General features: G+C 43.6%; 2 protein-coding genes across 6 annotated transcripts; one reads left to right on the forward strand and one right to left on the reverse strand.

Moving 5' to 3' along the window:
* Window positions 1–263: 263 nt before the first annotated feature.
* LOC117839128 (cullin-4) lies at window positions 264–7,769 on the reverse strand. Its single transcript, XM_034719392.2, has 17 exons — window positions 7,244–7,769; window positions 6,132–6,247; window positions 5,702–6,048; window positions 4,546–4,726; window positions 4,327–4,449; window positions 3,881–4,168; window positions 3,196–3,321; window positions 2,513–2,614; window positions 2,369–2,422; window positions 2,109–2,215; window positions 1,888–1,948; window positions 1,671–1,802; window positions 1,446–1,583; window positions 1,289–1,369; window positions 1,122–1,202; window positions 668–748; window positions 264–581 (listed from the first exon to the last, which is right to left on the reverse strand). The coding sequence occupies exons 1-17, from the start codon at window positions 7,605–7,607 to the stop codon at window positions 468–470; spliced, it is 2,496 nt and encodes an 831-aa protein (XP_034575283.1). The 5' UTR covers window positions 7,608–7,769; the 3' UTR covers window positions 264–467.
* A 1,870-nt stretch (window positions 7,770–9,639) lies between these two features.
* Window positions 9,640–19,007, forward strand: LOC117839129 (protein WHAT'S THIS FACTOR 9, mitochondrial). 5 transcript variants are annotated; one of them, XM_072291032.1, is made up of 4 exons: window positions 14,467–15,124; window positions 16,631–16,831; window positions 17,033–17,088; window positions 18,353–18,728. In XM_072291032.1, exons 1-4 carry the CDS (start codon window positions 14,618–14,620, stop codon window positions 18,579–18,581), a joined length of 993 nt encoding a protein of 330 aa, XP_072147133.1. In that variant the 5' UTR covers window positions 14,467–14,617; the 3' UTR covers window positions 18,582–18,728. The 5 variants fall into 5 exon arrangements, with proteins under 5 accessions (XP_072147135.1, XP_072147134.1, XP_034575285.1 ...); XM_072291034.1 differs by lacking the exons at window positions 14,467–15,124; window positions 17,033–17,088; window positions 18,353–18,728 and adding exons at window positions 9,640–12,375; window positions 13,948–14,069 and having other exon boundaries at window positions 16,631–16,769; XM_072291033.1 differs by lacking the exons at window positions 14,467–15,124; window positions 17,033–17,088; window positions 18,353–18,728 and adding exons at window positions 9,640–12,375; window positions 13,973–14,069 and having other exon boundaries at window positions 16,631–16,769.
* Window positions 19,008–20,671: the final 1,664 nt, after the last annotated feature.

Genomic DNA, 20,671 nt, shown 5'->3' on the forward strand with positions numbered 1-20,671 from the left:
TGGAGTTTCCGAGTGGAGTTCAAAAATATGGAGTTGGAGTCATACGCCAAACAGACCCTTAATTTCATACTCAGAGTCAGAGCCATAGAAATAGTGGTAACCCACAACACCAGCACGGCTTAAAGATTTTGGACGAGAATGAAATTTGACAACGTAATACCAGCGCACAGTATATGCGTGCATGCGTCTGCCTGTTTCTTGGTGGGGGGGGGGGGGGGGGGGCGCATATCGAGGCGCAGGGCAGGTCAGATAATCAATCAGGCTAACATGTAAACGGATACATGCATTATGCTTACTTTTTATACTGAAAAATCGGTCTCGTGTACAGACATGTTGCAGCTGCTACAACTCCCTCCCGGAGAACAAAAACAGGAAAGAACAAGGAACTGGATAATAAAATAATTTACAGTGTCTTTTTTTGGCCAATAAAGTGAGCACGATCTCTTTGACGATACACCAAAGCGCTGTCAAGCCAGGTAGTTGTAGATCTGGGGGTTACTCCTGTCTCGCTCCAGGTACTCTCGGTCGATCAAGCTCTCGATTCTTTTCTTGATATCCGCTGGCTTAACCGGGAACTTGAGCTGAAATGAGGGAAGAAGTTAAACAGGTTCAAGTTAACTGATAGGTAAATGATACACACGGCCAAATTTATATTCTGAGGTGCCACCTGCTGGTAAAGCTCAGCTATTAGAAGGGTGTGGCTGAGGACCTTCCTCGTCTTCATTATTCGAACGATGGCCGCGTCGACCTGGGTAGAACCAAAAGAATCTTGTCAAATTAATGCGTTATAAATTCGCAGAGACATAATTTATATATCTATATATTCCCATAATGATTATGATAGGATAACAGGAAAATGAAGTTCCATAAGCTAGAAGATAAAAAGAATGAAGAAAAAAGCGGTTCCAATCTACCCAAAGTATGGTGTTGAAATTAATATGGGGGGCAGATTTTATGTCATAAAGCATGCACATATCAACTGAGCAAGCGCAACATGTTGTTCAAGCTAACTATGTACAAGTTCCAAGGATAACCGATTACAAATACACATTAAAAAACTAGCTGCCTTTTCTGCAGCTAAACTGCCAGGTTTTTCAATTTGCTATCGAGAGTTAAAGTACCTGATACTGCCGGTCCTGAAACACCCTCTCAGTGGTGCTTGTGTTTTCTTCTACTGTCTCCTTCATCTGAATAGCATTTACCTGGAAGTATACAACAGCAGTTCAAAGTTTAATGGCCTAACAAAATCACACCATACCACGGCCAAAATGAACAAAACAAATACTACCTTTATGCGGTAGAGAGGAGCACTAAATTCTTCATTGAATACAAACTCATCCTTATCCTCTACATCTCTCCCTTTCGGTATCTGAGGACACAAGTTACAACTTACAACTAAACTGCATACTCAAAATGCAAAAATGGTGAAGCAAAAAGGATCACACCTTTTGGAGAACACGAACTTTACCACATGCAAGTGATTGCAGTGTTCTTCTCAATTCTTTATCCTCGATGCCAGTGGAATCTTTGATGTCGAGAAAGCTTAGTTTTTGTGCGTCATTGAACAACATCAAAACCACACTCTGACAACAGGAAAGTTGGAAAAAATATAAATTATTGATCTTAGATGGTTACAACCAATAGGGACTGAAAATGGGATGAAAATGCACCTGAAATAATGACACAGCAAGTTCCTTTTTGCCTTTGGGAAAGTCTGCTTTCAAGACACAGTGTCCCAAAGAATTTTGCCACATTAAACGCCTTCCACTGTACTTGCTCAAATAGAACTCTTTAAATATATCCTGTCAAAAGGGGGGAGAGGATCAAGTAAATATCCAGACAAACTCATTAAAATATTTACTACCACCAACAAGGCCATATACTAACCTGATACACATTCAGTTCGTGCGGGAGTTTCACGTCCATTGGTGGATATGTTGGCCAATAGCTGTAAGTTACAGGTTTATCAGAACTACAACAACATGACCAACAACATCAAGAGTACCACGTTGGCATGCTTAGCAACTGATATGCAATAATCCACTGCAGAGTTGGTTCACAATTTACACAGCTTTCGTATCAAAGCAATGGGGCAAAAAAATGCTTACCCTGTTGTAAGCACATGGACACTCATTTCAATGCCAGAGGGAAGCTTTGTCCTAGCTTGAGATGATTGCCGGAACGAATCATTTATTTCTTTCGATAATTCAATGTCCTACGAAACGAACAAGCACATCAAATGTTACAAGGGAACTGAATCTATATAAAGAAATATTGATAATTTAGATGAACCTAACGATACAAGTATACGAGTTTGCAAAATAAGATAGACTAGAGAGATCATCAAAGTAATAACAGCCATCGCTACCTTGAACATGCCCTCCAGCTTGTTGGTAAACTGACTTCCACACTCAGTTTTGAGCTACAAACAGAAGCATATTGGTTAAGTTGTCCACATACGTTGGAACCTGTGAAAAAATTACAATTTCAACACTAGGAAAGACATCATTACTTTTGTGATCATTGATTTCTCGGCATCTATCGATGCGCTCTTCCCAAGCAGCAACCTCTTAGCTAGATCCTTTTTGTAGAATGCCTCAAATACATCTTTACCCTGCACATGATGAAATATCAATATAAAATGAAGAATTCCTTTTAGAGTTAGCACTTTTGGTTATCTAATAAAATATTGTTTTCATTATTCAACAAATTTATTACATCATATACTAGTATTTCCAAGGGGCTTGGCGTTTCCAAGAAGCCAAGTAAGGTAGGCTCCTCATGATCACCTAAAAAGTCAAGCCAATATGACCTTTTAGAGTTAGCACTTTTGGTTATCTAAAATATTTGTTATTTTCATTATCCAACAAATTTTTACATCATATAGTACTATTTTCAAGGGTCTTGGTGTTTCCAAGAAGCCTAGTAAGGTAGGCTAAAAAGTCAAGCCAATATGACCTTGTTTGGGAAGACCCAAACCTATAGCATCTACAGTATTAAGCTTAAACCTTCAATAAATCCTTTGCAAAGTTCTTATTCCCCCAATACCTTGCCAGTACATAAAGTGCAAATGTCAGCAAAAGGGCCCCATATCTCTAATGCATCTAGCATGCAACCGACAAAGTTCTAGAAATTATATTGCTGATCAAGGAGAAATGCAATTTAATTTTCAAATGAAATAGCTCAATAACTTACTTGTATAAACCGAAACAGGACCAAAACTTTGTCGAGGATACCCTCCAGCTCTTCTTCTGAGGTCCCTTTATTGCCAGCTCGAAGTTTCTCATCAAGAAACTTTGCAATCAATTCAGCAGGTCGATTCTGTTGACATGAAAACGAGCATGGACCTCGTCACTTATTTGGCAGGAACAATTAGAACAAAAAAAAATCCAAATTATTGTATCAACTCCTTCCATTTCTTTCTATAAGGCGCACTATGGTATGAGAAAGTCTTTCAAATTATACTTTGTCCACTAATTTCTCTTATAATATATTGTCAGTTGCTATGGAACTAAACCTTACTCAAATATATTTGAACTAAGAACCTAGTGAAGTAGTGACACACCCTCTGTATACTAAGCATGTGAATACTTTGATTAATTTTTTGTCAAACTTTAGGATGGACTTTTTTCGAAGCCTAATATGCCCTATGTACTGAATTGGAGAGAGTATGTGATAACAAAAAAATTTTGGAAGAAACTGTTTGTTTCAAGGATCTTAATTTTTAACAACATGGTTGCCATCATAACCAGAGAATAATAGATAAGAGGATAGAAATAAAGATAGAATGATTTCTATGAAAAGAATTGTATTGACATTCATACAGAGGCAGTAATGTAATACTGAACACAAGTCAAGCAGAACGATAAACATCACATACCTGCCGTAGATTGATAAGGTGCTCAAATGAATCTTTTATGGTATTGGAGAAAGCCTCATTCTTGGCAAAACTTTCTTCCAATATTTTATCCAGGGATGCCTTAAAATCCAGAAGAAATGGAACCAATTCTTTATCCTTTTCTTCATCCACAATAATTCCCTGGCCAGTGGCCCGTATATATGCACTAAGAGCTAGTTTTAGCAGCTCAACAGCATTAACCCTCTGGAAAAGGTTGTACATCCTCGAGAGGTCATTTATACGATTTGCATCCATAAGCATTGTGAACCCCTGAAAACACCACGCACAAAAGAAACAGACATACACACAAAAAAGCCGGTGAGTAAAGCATTATTGCAGTACAAGGATCCCATGGCCAATAAGATACGTATAAAATCATGCTTCTCAAGCTGCACACAAGAAACTGAATTATAAAAGCAGATGTTCACCTTCTCAATAATTGCGGATGTATGTCTCTCCAGCAATTGCTTTTCAGTAGTTGCAATCAGTGGCTTCCGCGTGTTAGCTTCCAAATATAAAATACACCTTTCATGTTCTTCTTGCAACCTCGACTGCACAATTCAGGTGCATATTACCAGTTAAATGGTGTGCCCGACTGGTTGTACCTGAGTAAATAACATAAATAACAGAAGGAAAACTATCCTTACCTCCACATGCTTCAGGTAGTCTGGAATATCAGATTGTTGCATATATTTAACACCTTCCGTAGCATAAAATTCAGAAGTGCATTCAAGGAAGGGCTTTTCAAAACTCTCAGAATACATTCCCAGAGCAGTAAACATCTTCAGAAGATGGCTAAGTAATGTCCTATCTATTGCTTCACCAAGCCTGATCAGAAAAGAATAAATATATTGAATAGCCATATTCATAGTTGACAGGACTATTAATAATTTGAGACAGACGGTCCTTCAGTTCATAAGTCCAGTCATATAAAATGTGTTCCGCACACATATGCAATTACCACAGCTTGCACAATCAAAACACCATTTTTTTCACTTCTTGGCCAAATTGAACATATCTTAAAGTCTGAGTACACTGTTTTAGTTCCTCATTCAACCTAGCAGAGGTACCAAATTAAACTAACATACAAGTGTGAATTTGGAGGGGGAAGTAAGTGGTCCAAAACATCATAGATGGCATCGAAATTTCCATGTTAGCACAAGAAGTGAAGGCGTAATACAACCAGTGCTATGTTTTTAACATCTTCATTATACCAGAAACATATATTCGTACGAACTTGGGACATAATAGTAACATGAAGCAAATATACTGCACGATAGTTTGCCAGAAGGGCGCTGAGATTTAGTGGCCTGTGGATCAATAAAGATTGTAGCATGGGCATCAGAAACATGATCCTAATCTACATACAGTAAAAATATACAAGTACATGGGCATGCTTCTATGACCATCCTCTGCAGATTCCAGTATTAATAGCAACATCTGTTTTGTTCTATCTCCATCTCCTCAAAAGTTGTTTCATGTTAAATAAACAATATCCATTCTGTATTGGATTTTTGTTGTTGAATTAATGTAAACAGTACAAAAAAATATGTAGGTTTGAAGTGTTGGACTGAATGCTACAGAATTCGTATTAAAGGCATACTACCTCAAATTTGGAATATCCAAAATATAAGTACTTTCTAAGACTGGAAAAATCATGACCCTACATTCTGATGCAACCAAATGCAAAGCAGATCTTGCCTTGTATCATCAATTAACCACAAAAGTAAGTTACAGACAGAAATAGATTAGAACATGACATACACATCACTAACAGAATTTATCACAAAAGAACAACCATACCTCTCACTCTCAATCAATCTGAGAAGGCCAGTTACAGTTTTGTGTTCGATCTCCGGGGACAGTGATAGATGCTTGCGGAAGAGCTGCAACCCCATATCCCACACAGAACAAATATTTGCAACATTCTTGACATATTTTACATCAAGAAGTAAAGCAATACCACGAATAATCAACATCTGATCACAAAAATCTTGCCATGTTCTTTGGACCAGAGACAAAAATACAACCAAATCTGGGCTTTGACCCACTAGTGCTGATATTTTTTCGGCTATGTGTATTTCACATTCTTTCTTGATTCGTTCATATAGGTTTGCTCCTAGCTTGTGTAGACAAAGATCACCGGCAGCCTACAGCACAAAAACATTTATTAAGTTTTCTAATGCTAATGTAGGAGCATGAAACATTGGAGTGTAAGCAACAGGAATACAACCTGATAGAGTTTCTCAACATCACATGAAAGTTTCTGTTTCAGAAAAATAGCTGTAATAGCATCCTTCAAAATCGCCCATGTATCCTCCTCGAAATTTTTGGGCAGTTTCGGTTGACCTAATGCATGCAAAATGACCAGGATGGCATTTAGACATAGTGATGATGACATTTAGGCAAAGGTTGTAGAAAGAATATCCAATGATTTCTGAAATTCAAATATACATGTTCAGCATGTTGCATATATGTGTTACAGTGTGAATTTGCCAGCAACTGGTGTGGTAGTAAGTGAAAGGAAATCATAAAATAGTGTGCGCTTAAGGAACAATGAATCATAATGACTCTCAATAGTTCCAAAAAAACTAAAGTTCCCGTTTCCAAATATTGGGGTGGCCAAAGCATAGCTGCCAACAAATGCTGCGTGATGATGCTTGGTATATTAATCAAATAGGAATTGAGCCTAGCTCAGCAAGTTGAGTTGAGGCATCAGTGTACACCCCCACCACTCTTCAGCTAGAATTTGGATTTCGATGCCTATCCCTTCTTAGTGAAAAACAGATCCTCCTAGATTGGCTCTCTCTTTTCTATATTAATCAAATGCATGGGAGTATCTATTTAGAAAGCCAGCCAAACAGTGTGACACAACGAAGTATGTACTAGAAATATACAAGCAAATAACTATGAACAAATCCCTCTGCTGATCAGTGTGATGGTATGAAAAAGTAAGAAATCTCAAAAGCCCCAAACAATAGTCAATTTCCCAGAAAGGAAAACCTAATGTACTGTAGTAGGCTACAAAACACCACTATTTCAGAAACAGTGTACAGATCTAGCCAATTTCCATATTGCGAGCATCAGAGAGCTAATTTTAGGCGGGTCGGGTTGTGGGATGGGAGTGAGGGCACGCAAGTGATCTGTGAACTGATAGTTGCTGCTAGTGGATTTAACCCTATCAGGCTAGCACCAGGCAACGGAAAAAACTTTGAGCTAGCCCGCGAGCTGACTAACAATTTATCCGAAACAATAGAATTGGCATCAATTGCGGCCACATGGCCATCGGTGACCATCAACCACACGTGCAGTAAGCAATTCGGCAGACAGAGAGTGGGGGCGCACCTATTTTGATGCGGAGGGGCTTGCGGGCCGACGTCGACGGCTGCGGGAGCGTGGCCTTCTTTCGGAAGAGGTTGGCGGCGACGCCCGCGGAGGCCTGCGCGCTGGGCGCGGGTAGGTCCTCCTGGTCCGCGAGCACCATCTCCGTGTCCTCCTCGCCGTTCGTTCGCCCGCTGCCACCGCCGCCGGCGGCGGCGACGGCGGCATCAAGGTGTATGCCGTTCTTCTCGGTGGTCCCAGCGGAGGAGGAGGAGGCGGCGGCGGGGTGCTTGGCCTTCTTCATAAGCGGCGGCGCAGGGGAGGTCAGGGAGGGGGATGCGGTGGTGGACGAGAAGGGACGCTTCGAGGCGGCGTGGGGCTGAGACATGAATCAGGCGCCGACGGGCATGGCGCGGCCGGAGGCGGCGGGGAGGCGGCGGCCGGCGCGAGGGTTTTGGGGGCGAAGCCGGCGGTGAGGTGGCGGAAAGGGGAACCGGAGGGAGCGAGAGAGATCGGGTTGGGGGAGGAGGGTTTCGCCTCCTTTTTTTTCTTTTCTTTTTCTTTTCCTCTTTTTGATTTTTGAGGTGGGACTCGGGAGTTCGGACTGTGTGAGCGACTGATGAGCGTGTAGTTGGTGTGCGAATGTGGGCCACTGGGCCTCTCTCACTCCGTGGGCTTTTACAGAATTGATATTTTGGCCTTCGAAGTCAGAAGCAATGCTTAAAAGATAAATAATAATTTATAACTTTTTTGCTTACCTGTCAATTTGTGTGTCTACTTAATTTGTCTTGTCATTGCTAGAAAAAAATTATACTCCCCCATCCCAAATTATATCCAAATTATAGGTTATTTGGCTTTATTAGATTTATAGACTTTGTTATACACTTAGATATACCGTATCTAGATACATCTAGAAAAGTCAAAACGACATATAATTTAGAACGGATGGAGTAGAGCATAACTCAAACAGTTATAACTTACATTTGCACGGGAAAATGCATAGAAAGCTCCTGACGTTTTAATTGACCAGTTCGTCGCCAATATATATTTTTTCCAGGTTTTATTAATTAGAAAGAAACAGATGTTAGTGCATCCTAATGAAGCTGAGGGTTTTGTATGGTCGCACTGAACTCAAAAACAAAAGTTCCTTAATGAACTTCCGTGTGGTTAATTTTCAAGCACCTGTCCTTAGGGGAGATTACGACATTCCAGAGGGTTCATATAGTTGTCACGGACTCACGTTTTGTGGTGACCACCAACTTTTTTTGCCATACTAAGTAGTTGCGAAGTGAACTATAATTACATTATTACATAGAAGAAGCTTTGCAAGTGCTGATGACATCATGTGCATCGGGTGCAAGCACACATTCCAATCTTAAGCCATGCAAGACCAAAAGAAAATCAAATTGAAGATGATAGATATGGAGCAGAGTGTGTATGTGATATTTGCACCAGGGGTGGAATTTGAAATATCAGTGTCGTAACGCTATTTGTATAAAATGGTGTCATCAAAATTAAAATTAAAGCATGTTTGGTTTGAGTTTAACATTGCTGACTTAGGTCATGCTTACTCCCTGACTAAGGGCTGATTTGATGGGCTAGGTGGGATTTAGCCCCCTACTAACCAAGAACTCCGTTGGAACCGAAGCAAAAGAATGAGGAGAAGAGATTAAATGAAAAGAAAACGAAAAAAAAGAACAGAGATGGTGGAGGAAGAATAAGCAAGCTCCTTTTAAATATGCCTCCGCTACAAGTGAGAAATTTGCTCTCATATAAGTGGGCCAAAATCTTACATGCCCAACCACGAGGTAAACTCACAACATGATCCCAACTCGCAAGCCTGATTTCTCGCTGGCAAGTCAACATGGTGTAGCAAGCAAAAGGATCCAAACTATAGTATGCTAGGTGTTGAGCTACTACAGTTATGGCAAATTATACTTATTATTTAACCCCTTGGCCCAAGCGTCATACACTCTTTTCTTTAATTCTTTGATTAACTGTGTCGTACCCTCTCCGTTCCAAATTATCACATGCGTAGCCAAAATCTATAAATATAGAAAAGATACAAAGACTAATAATTTAGGATGAAAGAAGTACTTTGGTTAAGAATTTGTTTGGAACACACTTTGTCTAACTTTAGTACGGCAAAGTTAGTGTCTAACATGGTAAGTTTTTTCTTTTTTTTTAAACGAGTTTCTTTTCCTTTTCAAGCACAGTACAGTAGTAATATTTGCCGACATGGCCGGTTAAAATTACCTGGACGATGTGGTGTTGGGCTTGGGCTCGATACGGCCCAACTACTTCGATACGGCTAGGCTCGCTAGAACGGCCGGATCGAGCGAGCGTTCCTTGCCTGTCCAGGGTCCACCGTTCAGCCTCTCCCCTCCTGCCGACGCCGCCTCCCGCCGCTCGAGTCCGCCTCCGCCTCCACGCGGGGCTCCAGCTCGCTGCTGCACCGTCGCCAGCATCCGCCTGCTGGGGGAGGTCGGAGAGGAGCTCCTCCGGCAGGCGCGCGATCTCGCAGCCGTCGTGGCTCTACGAGCCCGTGACGCCGGCGCGGGCGCACGCCGGCCCAGCCACTGCAGGTCATCCAGCAACTCATTCGCGTTCTTCGGGTTCGGGGGCAAGCACCTTTTTCCTTCGGTTGATTAGGAGTTGGTTGTTGCTTCATCTCGTTGGAATTCTCGATTCGGTATGCGTGCTTACTCCTCGGTTCCACGGTGCCGTGCTCAGTTGCTTAGGCCAGGCATCCAAACGCTTCTTCTAGGAGAGATTTCATCATTTGGTCTCAATTCGCACGCCAATTCTTTCAGTTTAGGTGTTTCTCTCACTTTTTTCTCTATTTTCTTTACTTTTCCTTTTGTTTTAACTTTGCAGCCCATGAGATGGACAAATTTGCCCTTACCTTATCTCTTCATCACCGCGGAGAGGACGGAGCAGATTGCTTCGTCCGTTCGTCTCCGCTCGGTCCACGAGAGAACGCCGCCTCCGCCCTCCGACGCAAGAACACCGCCGCCAGGCTCCAACGCAGTAACACCGCTCCTCACCTCATGCCCTGCTGGCTGCCGTCGCAAGAGCACTTCTGTCCACCTCGCGCCCCGCGGCCACGACGTCGGAGAAGCCGGAGGCGAGCAAGCTCGCCCGCGCCGCCCGCAATGCCGCTCCCTGTGGAATTGCGTCGGTGCTGCTACACTCCTCTCTCTGTTACTCTGTATCTCTATCACGGTCGCTGGCGCCCTCTTCTTCGTGCTCAAGACCTCTCTTGCGGACTTCGCCGTTTGCAAGTAGTTTGAATCCCCGATGATGCCAGCACAACAGACGAGCGGACGAGCGGTGGCCTGGGAGGTCAGCGGCAGTGAGGTTGGCGGCTAAGACAGGGACGGCTCGGCAACGGCATCAAGCAGCTTCAGCGGCGGGTAAGGCGGGGAAAGAGAGATGGAGGTTGCGAGATGGCCGGAGTTGAGGAAGATAACCAGTGGCGACAGGGCCATGGGCAGAAACGTCCGTTCACACAAGCTGGAAAAAGAAAACGATGAAAATGGTAAGGAAACACCTAAACAGAAAATGGTGTCAAATTTTGGAAGGTGCTGATTTCATCAGCAATTAATAAGGTGCCACGTAGGCATTTTTGCTAACATGGCACCAGATTAACGAAGAGAGAGGAAACTATCGTTTCATCCTGATGAAACGAGCCGGCTCCAGTTAACCAGGCGGACGACACCCCACTGAGGGGTCATCGTTTCATCCAGCGGCGGCGGCGGATCCCGTGCGTCGCCGCCCTCCCGCGCCGTTCCCTCCCTCCTAAACCTCAGTCTCCCACCATGCAGTCTCTCGCGAAACCTCGGGCTCTCGAGCAACTCCATCCCCTCGCCGTCCACCTCCAGTCCATGTCGTACGTGGACGTGACGATGCGGTGGAAGAAGGACGCGTCGTTCGACGGCGTCCCCGTGCTCTCCTACGCGCGCGACATCCGCCCGCTCGCCTCCCTGGCGCGCCTCCTCTCCCCGTCGCCCACCCCCGTGTCGGCGGTCTCCAAGCTCCAGCGCTCGCTCGAGACCCCCGACCGGCGGGTCACCTCCTTCCTCCGCCGCTTCCCCGCCGCCTTCGTCGAGTCCGTGGGGCCACAGCACAACCTACCCTGGTTCCGAGTCTCCGATGCCGCCGCGCGCCTCCTGCGGGAGGAGCGGGACGTCTTCGCCGCTCGCCGCGCTGATATCACGGGCCGCCTGCGCCGCCTCGTCCTGATGTGCCCGCGACGCCGCCTCCCGCTCCGCGTCGCGCAGGGCATGCTCTGGCATCTTGGCATCCCGGAGGACTACTTTAAGGACCCCGATCACGGCATTGAGCATGATGGATTCCGGATTTTAACTTCAGCAGATGGAGTTATCTGCCAGGATAATGATGGCGATGGGAGGGAATTGGGGCTAATTGATGATGGAAAAGGTCAAGAAATGCCACTATCGGTTCTCCAGATGAAGTTCGGATCTGTGGCAGACGTGCCTATCCCACTCTTCCCGTCGAAGGGTCTCCGGTTGAAGCAGAAGATCAAGGACTGGTTGGAAGGCTTCCAGAGGCTGCCTTATGTGTCTCCATACGAAGATTTCAGCCACATCATTCGTGGCAGCGATGTTTCCGAAAAGCGGGCTGTCGGGGTGCTCCATGAGCTGCTTAGTTTGTTTGTGACATGCTCTGCTGAGAGGCGGCGGTTACTCTGCCTTAGGCAGCACCTGGGGCTGCCACAGAAGTTCCATCTTGTGTTTGAGCGGCACCCGCATGTATTCTACTTGTTGTTAAAGGAAAAGACATGCTTTGTTGTCCTCAAAGAGGCGTACATGGCTGGGGGAGACACTGCAATTGGGGAGCACCCCATGCTGGAATTGCGCAAGAAGTATGTTGAGCTGATGGAGCAGTCTTGGGAAATCATAAGGTGCCGACGGAGCGGGAAGCCTGTTGAATTGGAGTCCAAGGTATATGATAATACTGAGGATCCATTAAAACGCTGTCTTAAAAATCTATGATATTGGTTGAGAAGAAGGATGGGAATCTTGTGCAAATATAGCTTCTACAACAAGAATGAGGAGCTCTACTCTTGGTAGGATCCGGTTTATTGCTCATTATTTGCAGAGGAATACATCCAGTGTAGAATACAGAAACAGGTTGGTGACTATGAGAAATTTAAGCTGCACCCTTACCTTTTCCAGTTGTTTATTATTTTACTGATTTATATTATTGACATGTCGCAATCACATAAAAGTCATATGGTTCTGCCAGAGATTTCCAATTAATTAGCTGTTACTAGAAATAAATGAACAATATACTTTGAATTTAACTGTATGTTCAGATCTGTCCTGGAGATGAGCTGGTGACTGTTGAAACATGATTGACAAATTACGTTACCTTATTTTCTGGATTCCAATAAATAATCTCTTGCCAGTTCCCGATGTACTTGGACATCGCTCCTTTTCTGCACAACATTGAAGTGATTGCTTCTAAGATAAAACAAGTAGTCTCTGAAAAATAGTCAACTCAAGTAGCTATGTGCCATTCTTGAATGTGGTATGCTGAAAAGAGGACCGACTCTGCTTTAGACGTGTTGGTCTGTTGGAGATGGTTGAATTGGAGAATGGTAGAATGCAAGTTGGTAGATGCCAACCTTTTTTTCATGAAATATCATAACATATTTGACCACATATATGTCATTTCTTCTCCTTAAAGTTTTACTTTTGTTTCTAAAAATAGTTTAGGTTACAGAGAGTTAAAGAAACCATGCTTGCTTTCTCGCATTACATAGGTGCAACCGCCCAAGTGAAATCAATAATTGGATCATGACCTCAAATTTTGCAGTGTGGTTTTATGATGCACTCCATGTCAGCAATAACTAGGGCTATTTGTAATATATAACAAATTTTGTTATTTACGTTTCTAGTAGTATGCTATTTACAAACAGTTAAGTATCTCAAAATTGTTCATTGAACTAAACTTTTCGGAAGGACACGAAGCTGACAGCTTTAGCAGTTTTAGATTCATATACAGGTTATTATTTGTGTATGCTGTAAGCTATCTTTGATCTGAGCAAGTGGCTGAGAAATACTGTTGTCGATTTCTAAAGCTTACACCCCTTGAATTTTTGGCTTGCTCAAGTTTGACAATAAAGTTCTAAATTTTTTGCCACAATCAAAGATATCCCTCTCGTATTTACCTGGCATGTAGATTGCGGAATAGCTAAATGTTAAACAGGGCATAATTTGTTCTTTTGATAGGTATCTGTAGACGGCAGACTGGAGTATACTGTATACCTTTATTTGTTGGCAATTGTCAGCTACTCAGTTGTTTATCATGCACATTGGATGGTTGCACTTGAATATCTGTCAACCTATATCAAACTAGTATTTTTATCTCCATCTACATTCACATCCATGATCATTAGTTGACCGTGCTGCATTCCAGCATAATACTAGTAGTTTGTGTTTCCTGTGATCTGGGCACAAATATGGCCTAGTTTGTTGATTATAGAAAATGAGATACTTGCAGTCTTCAGATTATGGTCGTTGGATTGTTATTTGGCTTACTCTTTATGGATCTAATGCTGTGCGTGTTATTAGTTCAACTAGCGTCCTCTTGTCATCTTAATTATAGTATTGACTATTGAGATGTGCTATTACCATTTCCCTTTTTATTTACTTGCAAACTGCAAGCAAAGGCACTCTCAGAACATAATTTCTTTTTAGCAATCCTTGCTTTGGCATTTTGCAGAGAATTGGAGTAAAATGTTGGGAGCTTTCTTGGAGAAAATCATTGCCACAGACCAGGAACGTCTGGTTTTCTTTCGACGAGTGAGCCGCATTTTCAGGTAGCCTTGGGGTCTCTGGTGTTCATTAGAAGGGATCCTTACAAGTTACAACACCATGTAATCCATGAAGTGCATATGTACATAAAAATTGTAAATTTAGATTTGCGTTTTGTAGATATTGTAAACAGTTTAACTTAATTTCCCCAACTCTACCATTTCGCCAGTTTATTTTTTATTGGAATAACTATATTCCATTTCGCCAGTTTCTAAGCTGTCTATAATGCAACCTGTTTTTGAGGGGATCCTTCATTACAAATTTGGTGTTCTTGATAAAAAAAGAACGAGAAAGTGGATATCAAAATGGGCCAGGTTTCCAAATACCCAGGATGCACCAAAGCCCTTCTCGAGTCAGCCCACGGCCCACTACGTGCAAAAAGCCGAAAATGCTACTCTTTTTTTTTTCTCCTTTTCATCCCCTCCGCAGCGCCACAGCGGCGCGCACTGTTTCGACTTCCCCTCCCCGCCCCCAAACTATTCCCAAAACTCAAACGCCACCGTCCACCGCCTCCCGTCCCGTCCCGTCCTGTTCCCCACCACCCTTCTCGATCATGTCGGTGGCCGACGGGGATGACGAGGAGGCCTTCTTCCTCGCCCTCGACGCGGCGGAGGCCGCCGCGCTTGATTCCTCCTCCAAGCGCCGTCGCCTCTCCACCACCTCCTCACCGACACCAGCCACTCCCCCCGCCGCCTCTGAGGGGTCCTACCTGGCTGCGCTCAAGGGCAGCCACAGCTCGGCCTGGCAGCAGCAGCAGCAGCAAGCGCTGAACTATGCGCACAAGCGGCCCGACGGCTCCAAAACCCTAGCCGCGGGTACAAGTGGGACCCAGGTGGCCAGCGGATCGTGCTTCAAGTGCGGAGACCCTGGCCACTGGGCGCGGGAGTGCCCCCAATCGGCTCCGACTGCCGGGGGAGGAGGTGTAATCGGCGGCGGGTACGTGAATGCGGGTGGGGAGGTGGAGGAGAAGGCGTGCCCCTGCGGCGCCGGGAGCTGCCTCGTGCTTACTTCTAACACGCCCAGGAACCCTGGGCGCAAGTTCTACAAGTGTCCCTTGCGGGTGAGTGTTTCGAGTCAGCTGATCACAAGTCCCTTACGGCCTTACCCTGCAATTACTTGCTCCAAAGCTGCTTGTTCAAATGCTAAGTTGTTTGGTCTGACATGTGGATGTTGTAATGACTTCGATGTACTTTGTTGGGCTTTTGTGGTCTCTTAATAAGGATTTTAAAGACCTCTGGTGATTTTGGGTCCCCTTGCTGGTTGGTCGAAGTTGTCGTGTACTCTGGCAGTGGCCAGTGGGGCCTGTAGTTTTACTGCTCCAGGGTTAGGACCAACAACTATTCCCTATATGATGTTTACCTGTGTTTCCCAGTATATTACTCACCCATTTTCACAATATTTCTTCAACATGCATACTGAGTACGCATAACATTAAGTAATGTGAAATGGGTTGTACCATACCTGTCCCTTTAGATAGATGGATTGATGCAATGCCTATCAAAGTTCTATGTGACTATGCCACTCGACTGCGTGCTGGACAAATATTGTTAAATGAATGCTGTAATGCTATGGCAGTATGATCTTTTGGCACTTGTTGGTCCTAAATCGATGCTTGATTTAGTTTGTCTGGATACATGTCCCTTCTTGGTTTAGGAGGGTTCTTTGTCTAGTTTTCTCCCTGGTGGGGAGGGTGCACATGTTTGGAAGCTTTACTAGTGCAGTAGCTTGGTATGATACTAAGATACACGAGCTTTGCTTGTGTGTTGTGAGACAACAGTGGCAACTTTGTAACTGCAGAGCACTTTTGTTGTATTGTACAAGCATTTGAGTATCTTCATTGCATTATCTTATAATTTATATGCTTATTGCTCAAGCAGTTTATAAGTCTTATTTAGATGGCCACATCTTGTTTGTTGCTTAGTTTTACATATTACTAGGTTCTTGCTTGCAAGTTTAATGACAAATTGTGTATCTTAGTATTTGTTGAAATGATGTTATCTGTTGTCAGTTACCTTAGCTTTCATGTCTCCACCTTTATAACGGCTGACATTTCTGTCATCTTAAAAGTACCAACTCAGTTTGCTTTCCCAATAATTAACCTGTCATATTTATTCCTTGATCAAATGCGGGGAATTTCTTTTGAGGAGTTAGATATCATTTGACTGTCTGGCTCTAGAAAAAGTTGCATCAACATGCAAAATAAGTTTATTGTTTGATTTTATTTTACTTTGATGGGAATCAGATTATCTAGTAAGATGGCTCTTGCTGATATAATCCATAATCAACCACCAAGAAACAAAGATAATATACACATATGCATGTGGATTAGGCATACCGTGTGTGATTGCAGTGTTCCACTGTGTTATTCAATTGCTTACTAATATGTGAAAAGATGTGCTGGCCTAAAGGCAGTTTTGATTTATTGGATGATATATATTATGCACACGCAATGTTGCAATTACATATGGGTAATCTGAAAGGCAACTTTCTTCTTGTTTCCATTTGCTTTTCCTGTTTTGACTCATTAATGCTGATGTTATTTGCTTATTTATTTTCTGACCATAAGGACAATGGGGGTTGCAACTTCTTTGAGTGGTGTGATGCTCCATCTCCCGGCCCTGCAAATGCTCGAAGTAACACAGTTTTTCAGTCAGAGACATCAGCAACAGATATGCTTTGCCCATGCGGTGCTGGAGCTTGCTTAATTCTGACCACGAAGACAGGGAAAAATGTTGGGAGGCAGTTCTATCGCTGCCCAGGAAATCAGGTAAACTCAGACTTTTCATTTATCTTCCGCACTTCTTGAATAAATGACATTCTACCATAACCACATAGTGGCTTATGCTGGTTTGCTTCTCTAGAAGAAGTTCCTTGCCTTTATCTGATGCAATACTTTTGATGATAGCGCGAAACATCTGCAGTTGTCCCTCCTTGCTGAATATGAGTAATCGTGAAATTTTTGTTGCAGGGTATCGCTGTTATCAATACCATAGATGAAAGTTTCTGTGGTGGTTTGGATAGTAGGTTGGGGAGTTTTGACTTTTGAACTGCCAATCTTGCAATTCTGACTCATTTGTCGGATCTCTTTGGTTACTTTAAATCTTTAATAGATCATAGAAGATGCAGGCAGTATGGTAGTTACTGTTGCCAAGTCTATTTACAATTAGCTTTCAGTTGACAATAGCACGTATCTGAATTTTCGAAGTGCTAACTCATGGCTCATGGCTAATCACCTTTTGCTCTCATGACTGAGCAACTGATTTGCTTTTGGGTAGTTGTTTAATCTAGACATTACTGCACAATTATTCTTAACAATGGTTAATTGGTTTGCTTATGGTTAAAGTTACACATATCCATACCCGTTTACCCTGATGTGTGCTGGTATATTTTTTCCTTGCAATAATTTTTCTGTTGACTAGTACATTTCATGCCTTGCTGTTGGTAATGAAAGAAATGTCCTTGAGTTATATTGTTGGTGTTTTAAAAAACTCGGTAATGTTATCAAGGATAACAATGTGCTCTTGTTACGCTTAGAGTAGCTGTGTCTTGGAACCAGAACCAAGGATCGTAACAACCTAATTTATTGTCATGTGTCTACTTAACCTTTAAAAAGATAAAAGCGGTTGTTCCTAGTTCCTAGCCCTAGATATTGTTCCTTCACTTTTAGTGGAATACTTAGTTATATCAGTATCTTCATGCACAGCAACTGATGCTAGTATACCATCAGTTGTATTTTAACTCGATGTGATATTCCATCAGTTGTATTTTAACTCGAGTGCTAGTATACCATCAGTGCGTAGTGGAACCCTAAGGCGTGACAGTAATGTGAAGAGAGACAGAGGAAGACCAAAATTGATATGGGAAGAGGCAATAAAAGGAGATTTGAAGGGATGAAATATACCCAAAGATTTAGCCCTGGATAGGAGTGCTTGGAATGTGCCTGAACCCTGATTTTGTGGCTCTTGTTGGGTTTCAACTCTAAAGAGGCAATAAAAGGAGATTTGAAGGGATGGAATATATCTAAAGATTCAGCCCTGGATAGGAGTGTTTGGAAAACAGCTATTCATGTGCCTGAACCCTGATTTTGTGGCTCTTGTTAGGTTTCAACCTCTAGCCTACCCCAAATTGCTTGGGACTGAAAGGCTATGTTGTTGTTGTTGTTGTTGTTGTTGTGATATTCCATGTTCCTTTTCATCTTTTCATTCATTAGTTTTATAATGTACCCACTTTTTTTTAACTTGGGCATTTCATGTCTCTTTCTGGTGTGCGATTGGGACAAATCACCCAGGGTGGTGGCTCTTGTGGCTTTTTCAAGTGGTGTGACGAGCAACAGCCCAGGGTTGGTGCACCGCTGCAAGCTTCACCACAGTACCAAACTGATGCAACATCAAGCATCCAAAACTCCAACAAGAGGAGCTCCTCATCCTGCTTCAAGTGCGGGCAGGAGAACCACTGGGCGAGGGACTGCCCAAATCAATCATCGGATCCTTATCCTGACAAGGGTGGGAGAACAATAACTTCGGCGAGCTCGCCTGATGGGTGCTTCAAGTGTGGTAAGGCTGGTCACTGGTCCCGCGAGTGCCCAACCTCGAATAGTGGTGGTGGTGGTGGTGGTGGTACCGGCGCCAGCCGTGCCAAGTCGTCTTCTGCTTTGGGCTCGTGGAACAGTCAGAGATACTGATAGCAAGCTCCTGTGAACTCAATTGAACTGACATGGACATGCTGTACGAAACTTGGACAAGTGCGCCCAGCCACGTGTTGCTTAGGTATGTGATCACATCGACGCCTTTTGCTGCTCTATGCTATGTAAGGGATCAATTGTGGCTGTTCTCTGTCTTAATCATGCTTTCCTTCTGTGTGGAACTCGAGTCTACTACTGTTTATCTACTCTAGGAACTTCCACTTGTCAGTACAAGAAAAACTTGGTATTTTGTTTGTCCTCACCCCTTTGCGCTACCTTAAATCCCATGCTTATGCTCTTATTTCCTTTTGAAGATCTGGTATATATATTTGGTGATTTACATGAAGTAGAAGTAAACATGAGATATTCTTCAAAGTTTACCCCCCCTGGACCCTGTAAGGTGGAGCCCCAGTCTCTGGCAAGGCTCAAACAGAACAGCCTTTAAAAGGTCTGAACAGTAGTTCAGTTGTGTTTGTAAACTTAAAACACACACCAACTGTGCCATTCTTAGGACCCAACTATTAAAGGATACGAACAAAGGCTGATCTATTACGGCCCCAGCGCAGCGGATGCCATTGCTATCCGCTCCAGGCCAAAGAAGCGCACATGGTTTAGAGCTTGTTGGGGCAAGGAATCTCCGGGTATTAGTTGGGAAGCTTTGTGGAGTAATCACCTACGGGGGGCAACGCTGTGGCCTGGGACCTGGGTGGTGGTCCGTCCTGGTGTTGGCATCTGCAGCGGCAGCTGGTGCCGAGCCAGTTGAACTGCACTGCAGTACGGTTGGTGCCTTTGGTGGCATCCGCCTATTGTGTTTTCATCAGTGTTTTCATGAGTTTTCACTGCGAACCCTTTGAACAGTCCGCGGCTGGGCCGTGGTGGACACGGTTCCTCTGCAGTACTGCAGAGTGTAGTTGGGCCACTGACACATGGGGCTGGGCTCACCTGTCAGTGATCCCAAGCTGCAGCTCATTACTGCATAGGAGCCCCCCGTCCGGCCGGGGGTACCCGACATCACAGGTCGGTTTCTCGCAGCGATCTTGGGGTCCCCATGCGCCGGAGTAGATCTCAAGATCTGAGATGCCTCCAGTGCTAGCGCCAAAACCTCCTCCTGGTGCAGATTTGCTACTCATCTGTTTTGCTGTCTATTCGGCTGGTCCTTTTTTGCTAGTGCATGCTTCCAGTGCTCGATTCACTACTTTATGACTAGAGGGATCTATTGATGATCCACCCAACAATTTTTTTTTTGTGAAGATCCACCCAATAATTTAACCTGCTGTCTGTCACTGGCGTGTCTGAAGTTACAAGAGGAAACTGGACTGTAGTTTGGAGGCACCGTTTCTTTTTAGGATACTCTGCCGACATTTTAGAGCCCATGTGTAGAAGATTTTACTTGCCGGATAAGATGTGGTTGGTTGGTGCTCTACTAAGGCGTTCACTCCAAAATCCCAACTTTGGCACTATGCAAAAAGAAGATTTCCCATCACATCAAACTTGCGGTACATGCATGGAGTACTGAATGTAGACGAAATCAAAACTAATTGTACAGTTTTGTTGTACTTTGCGAGACGAATCTTTTAAGCCTAATTAGTCAATATTTGGATAACAATTCACAAATACAAACGAAACGCTACAGTGTTGCTATAGTAATTTTGACACCTTAAAGTTGGGCAACTAAACAAGGCCTAAGGGTACAAGTAGACCTATCTACTAGTGTTTGCAAAGGCTGGCTCTACCTAAATAAACCCACCTTTCCGTGGGATGTTAACAGTTCATAACAAGCACAGCAAGGGTGCTCCCCTCTGCCGCAACTGCAATTCTTCTTAAGCACGTGACGACTAAATTAAATCCATCAGCACTGTGGTCCCCTGCCTAGGGGCTTAGGCAGCGATGTAAACTTTGGTTTGCTTTCAGCAGTTTATCTTGCTG

This window comes from Setaria viridis, chromosome 9 (genome assembly GCF_005286985.2).
Source record: "Setaria viridis chromosome 9, Setaria_viridis_v4.0, whole genome shotgun sequence".
NCBI lineage: Eukaryota > Viridiplantae > Streptophyta > Magnoliopsida > Poales > Poaceae > Setaria > Setaria viridis.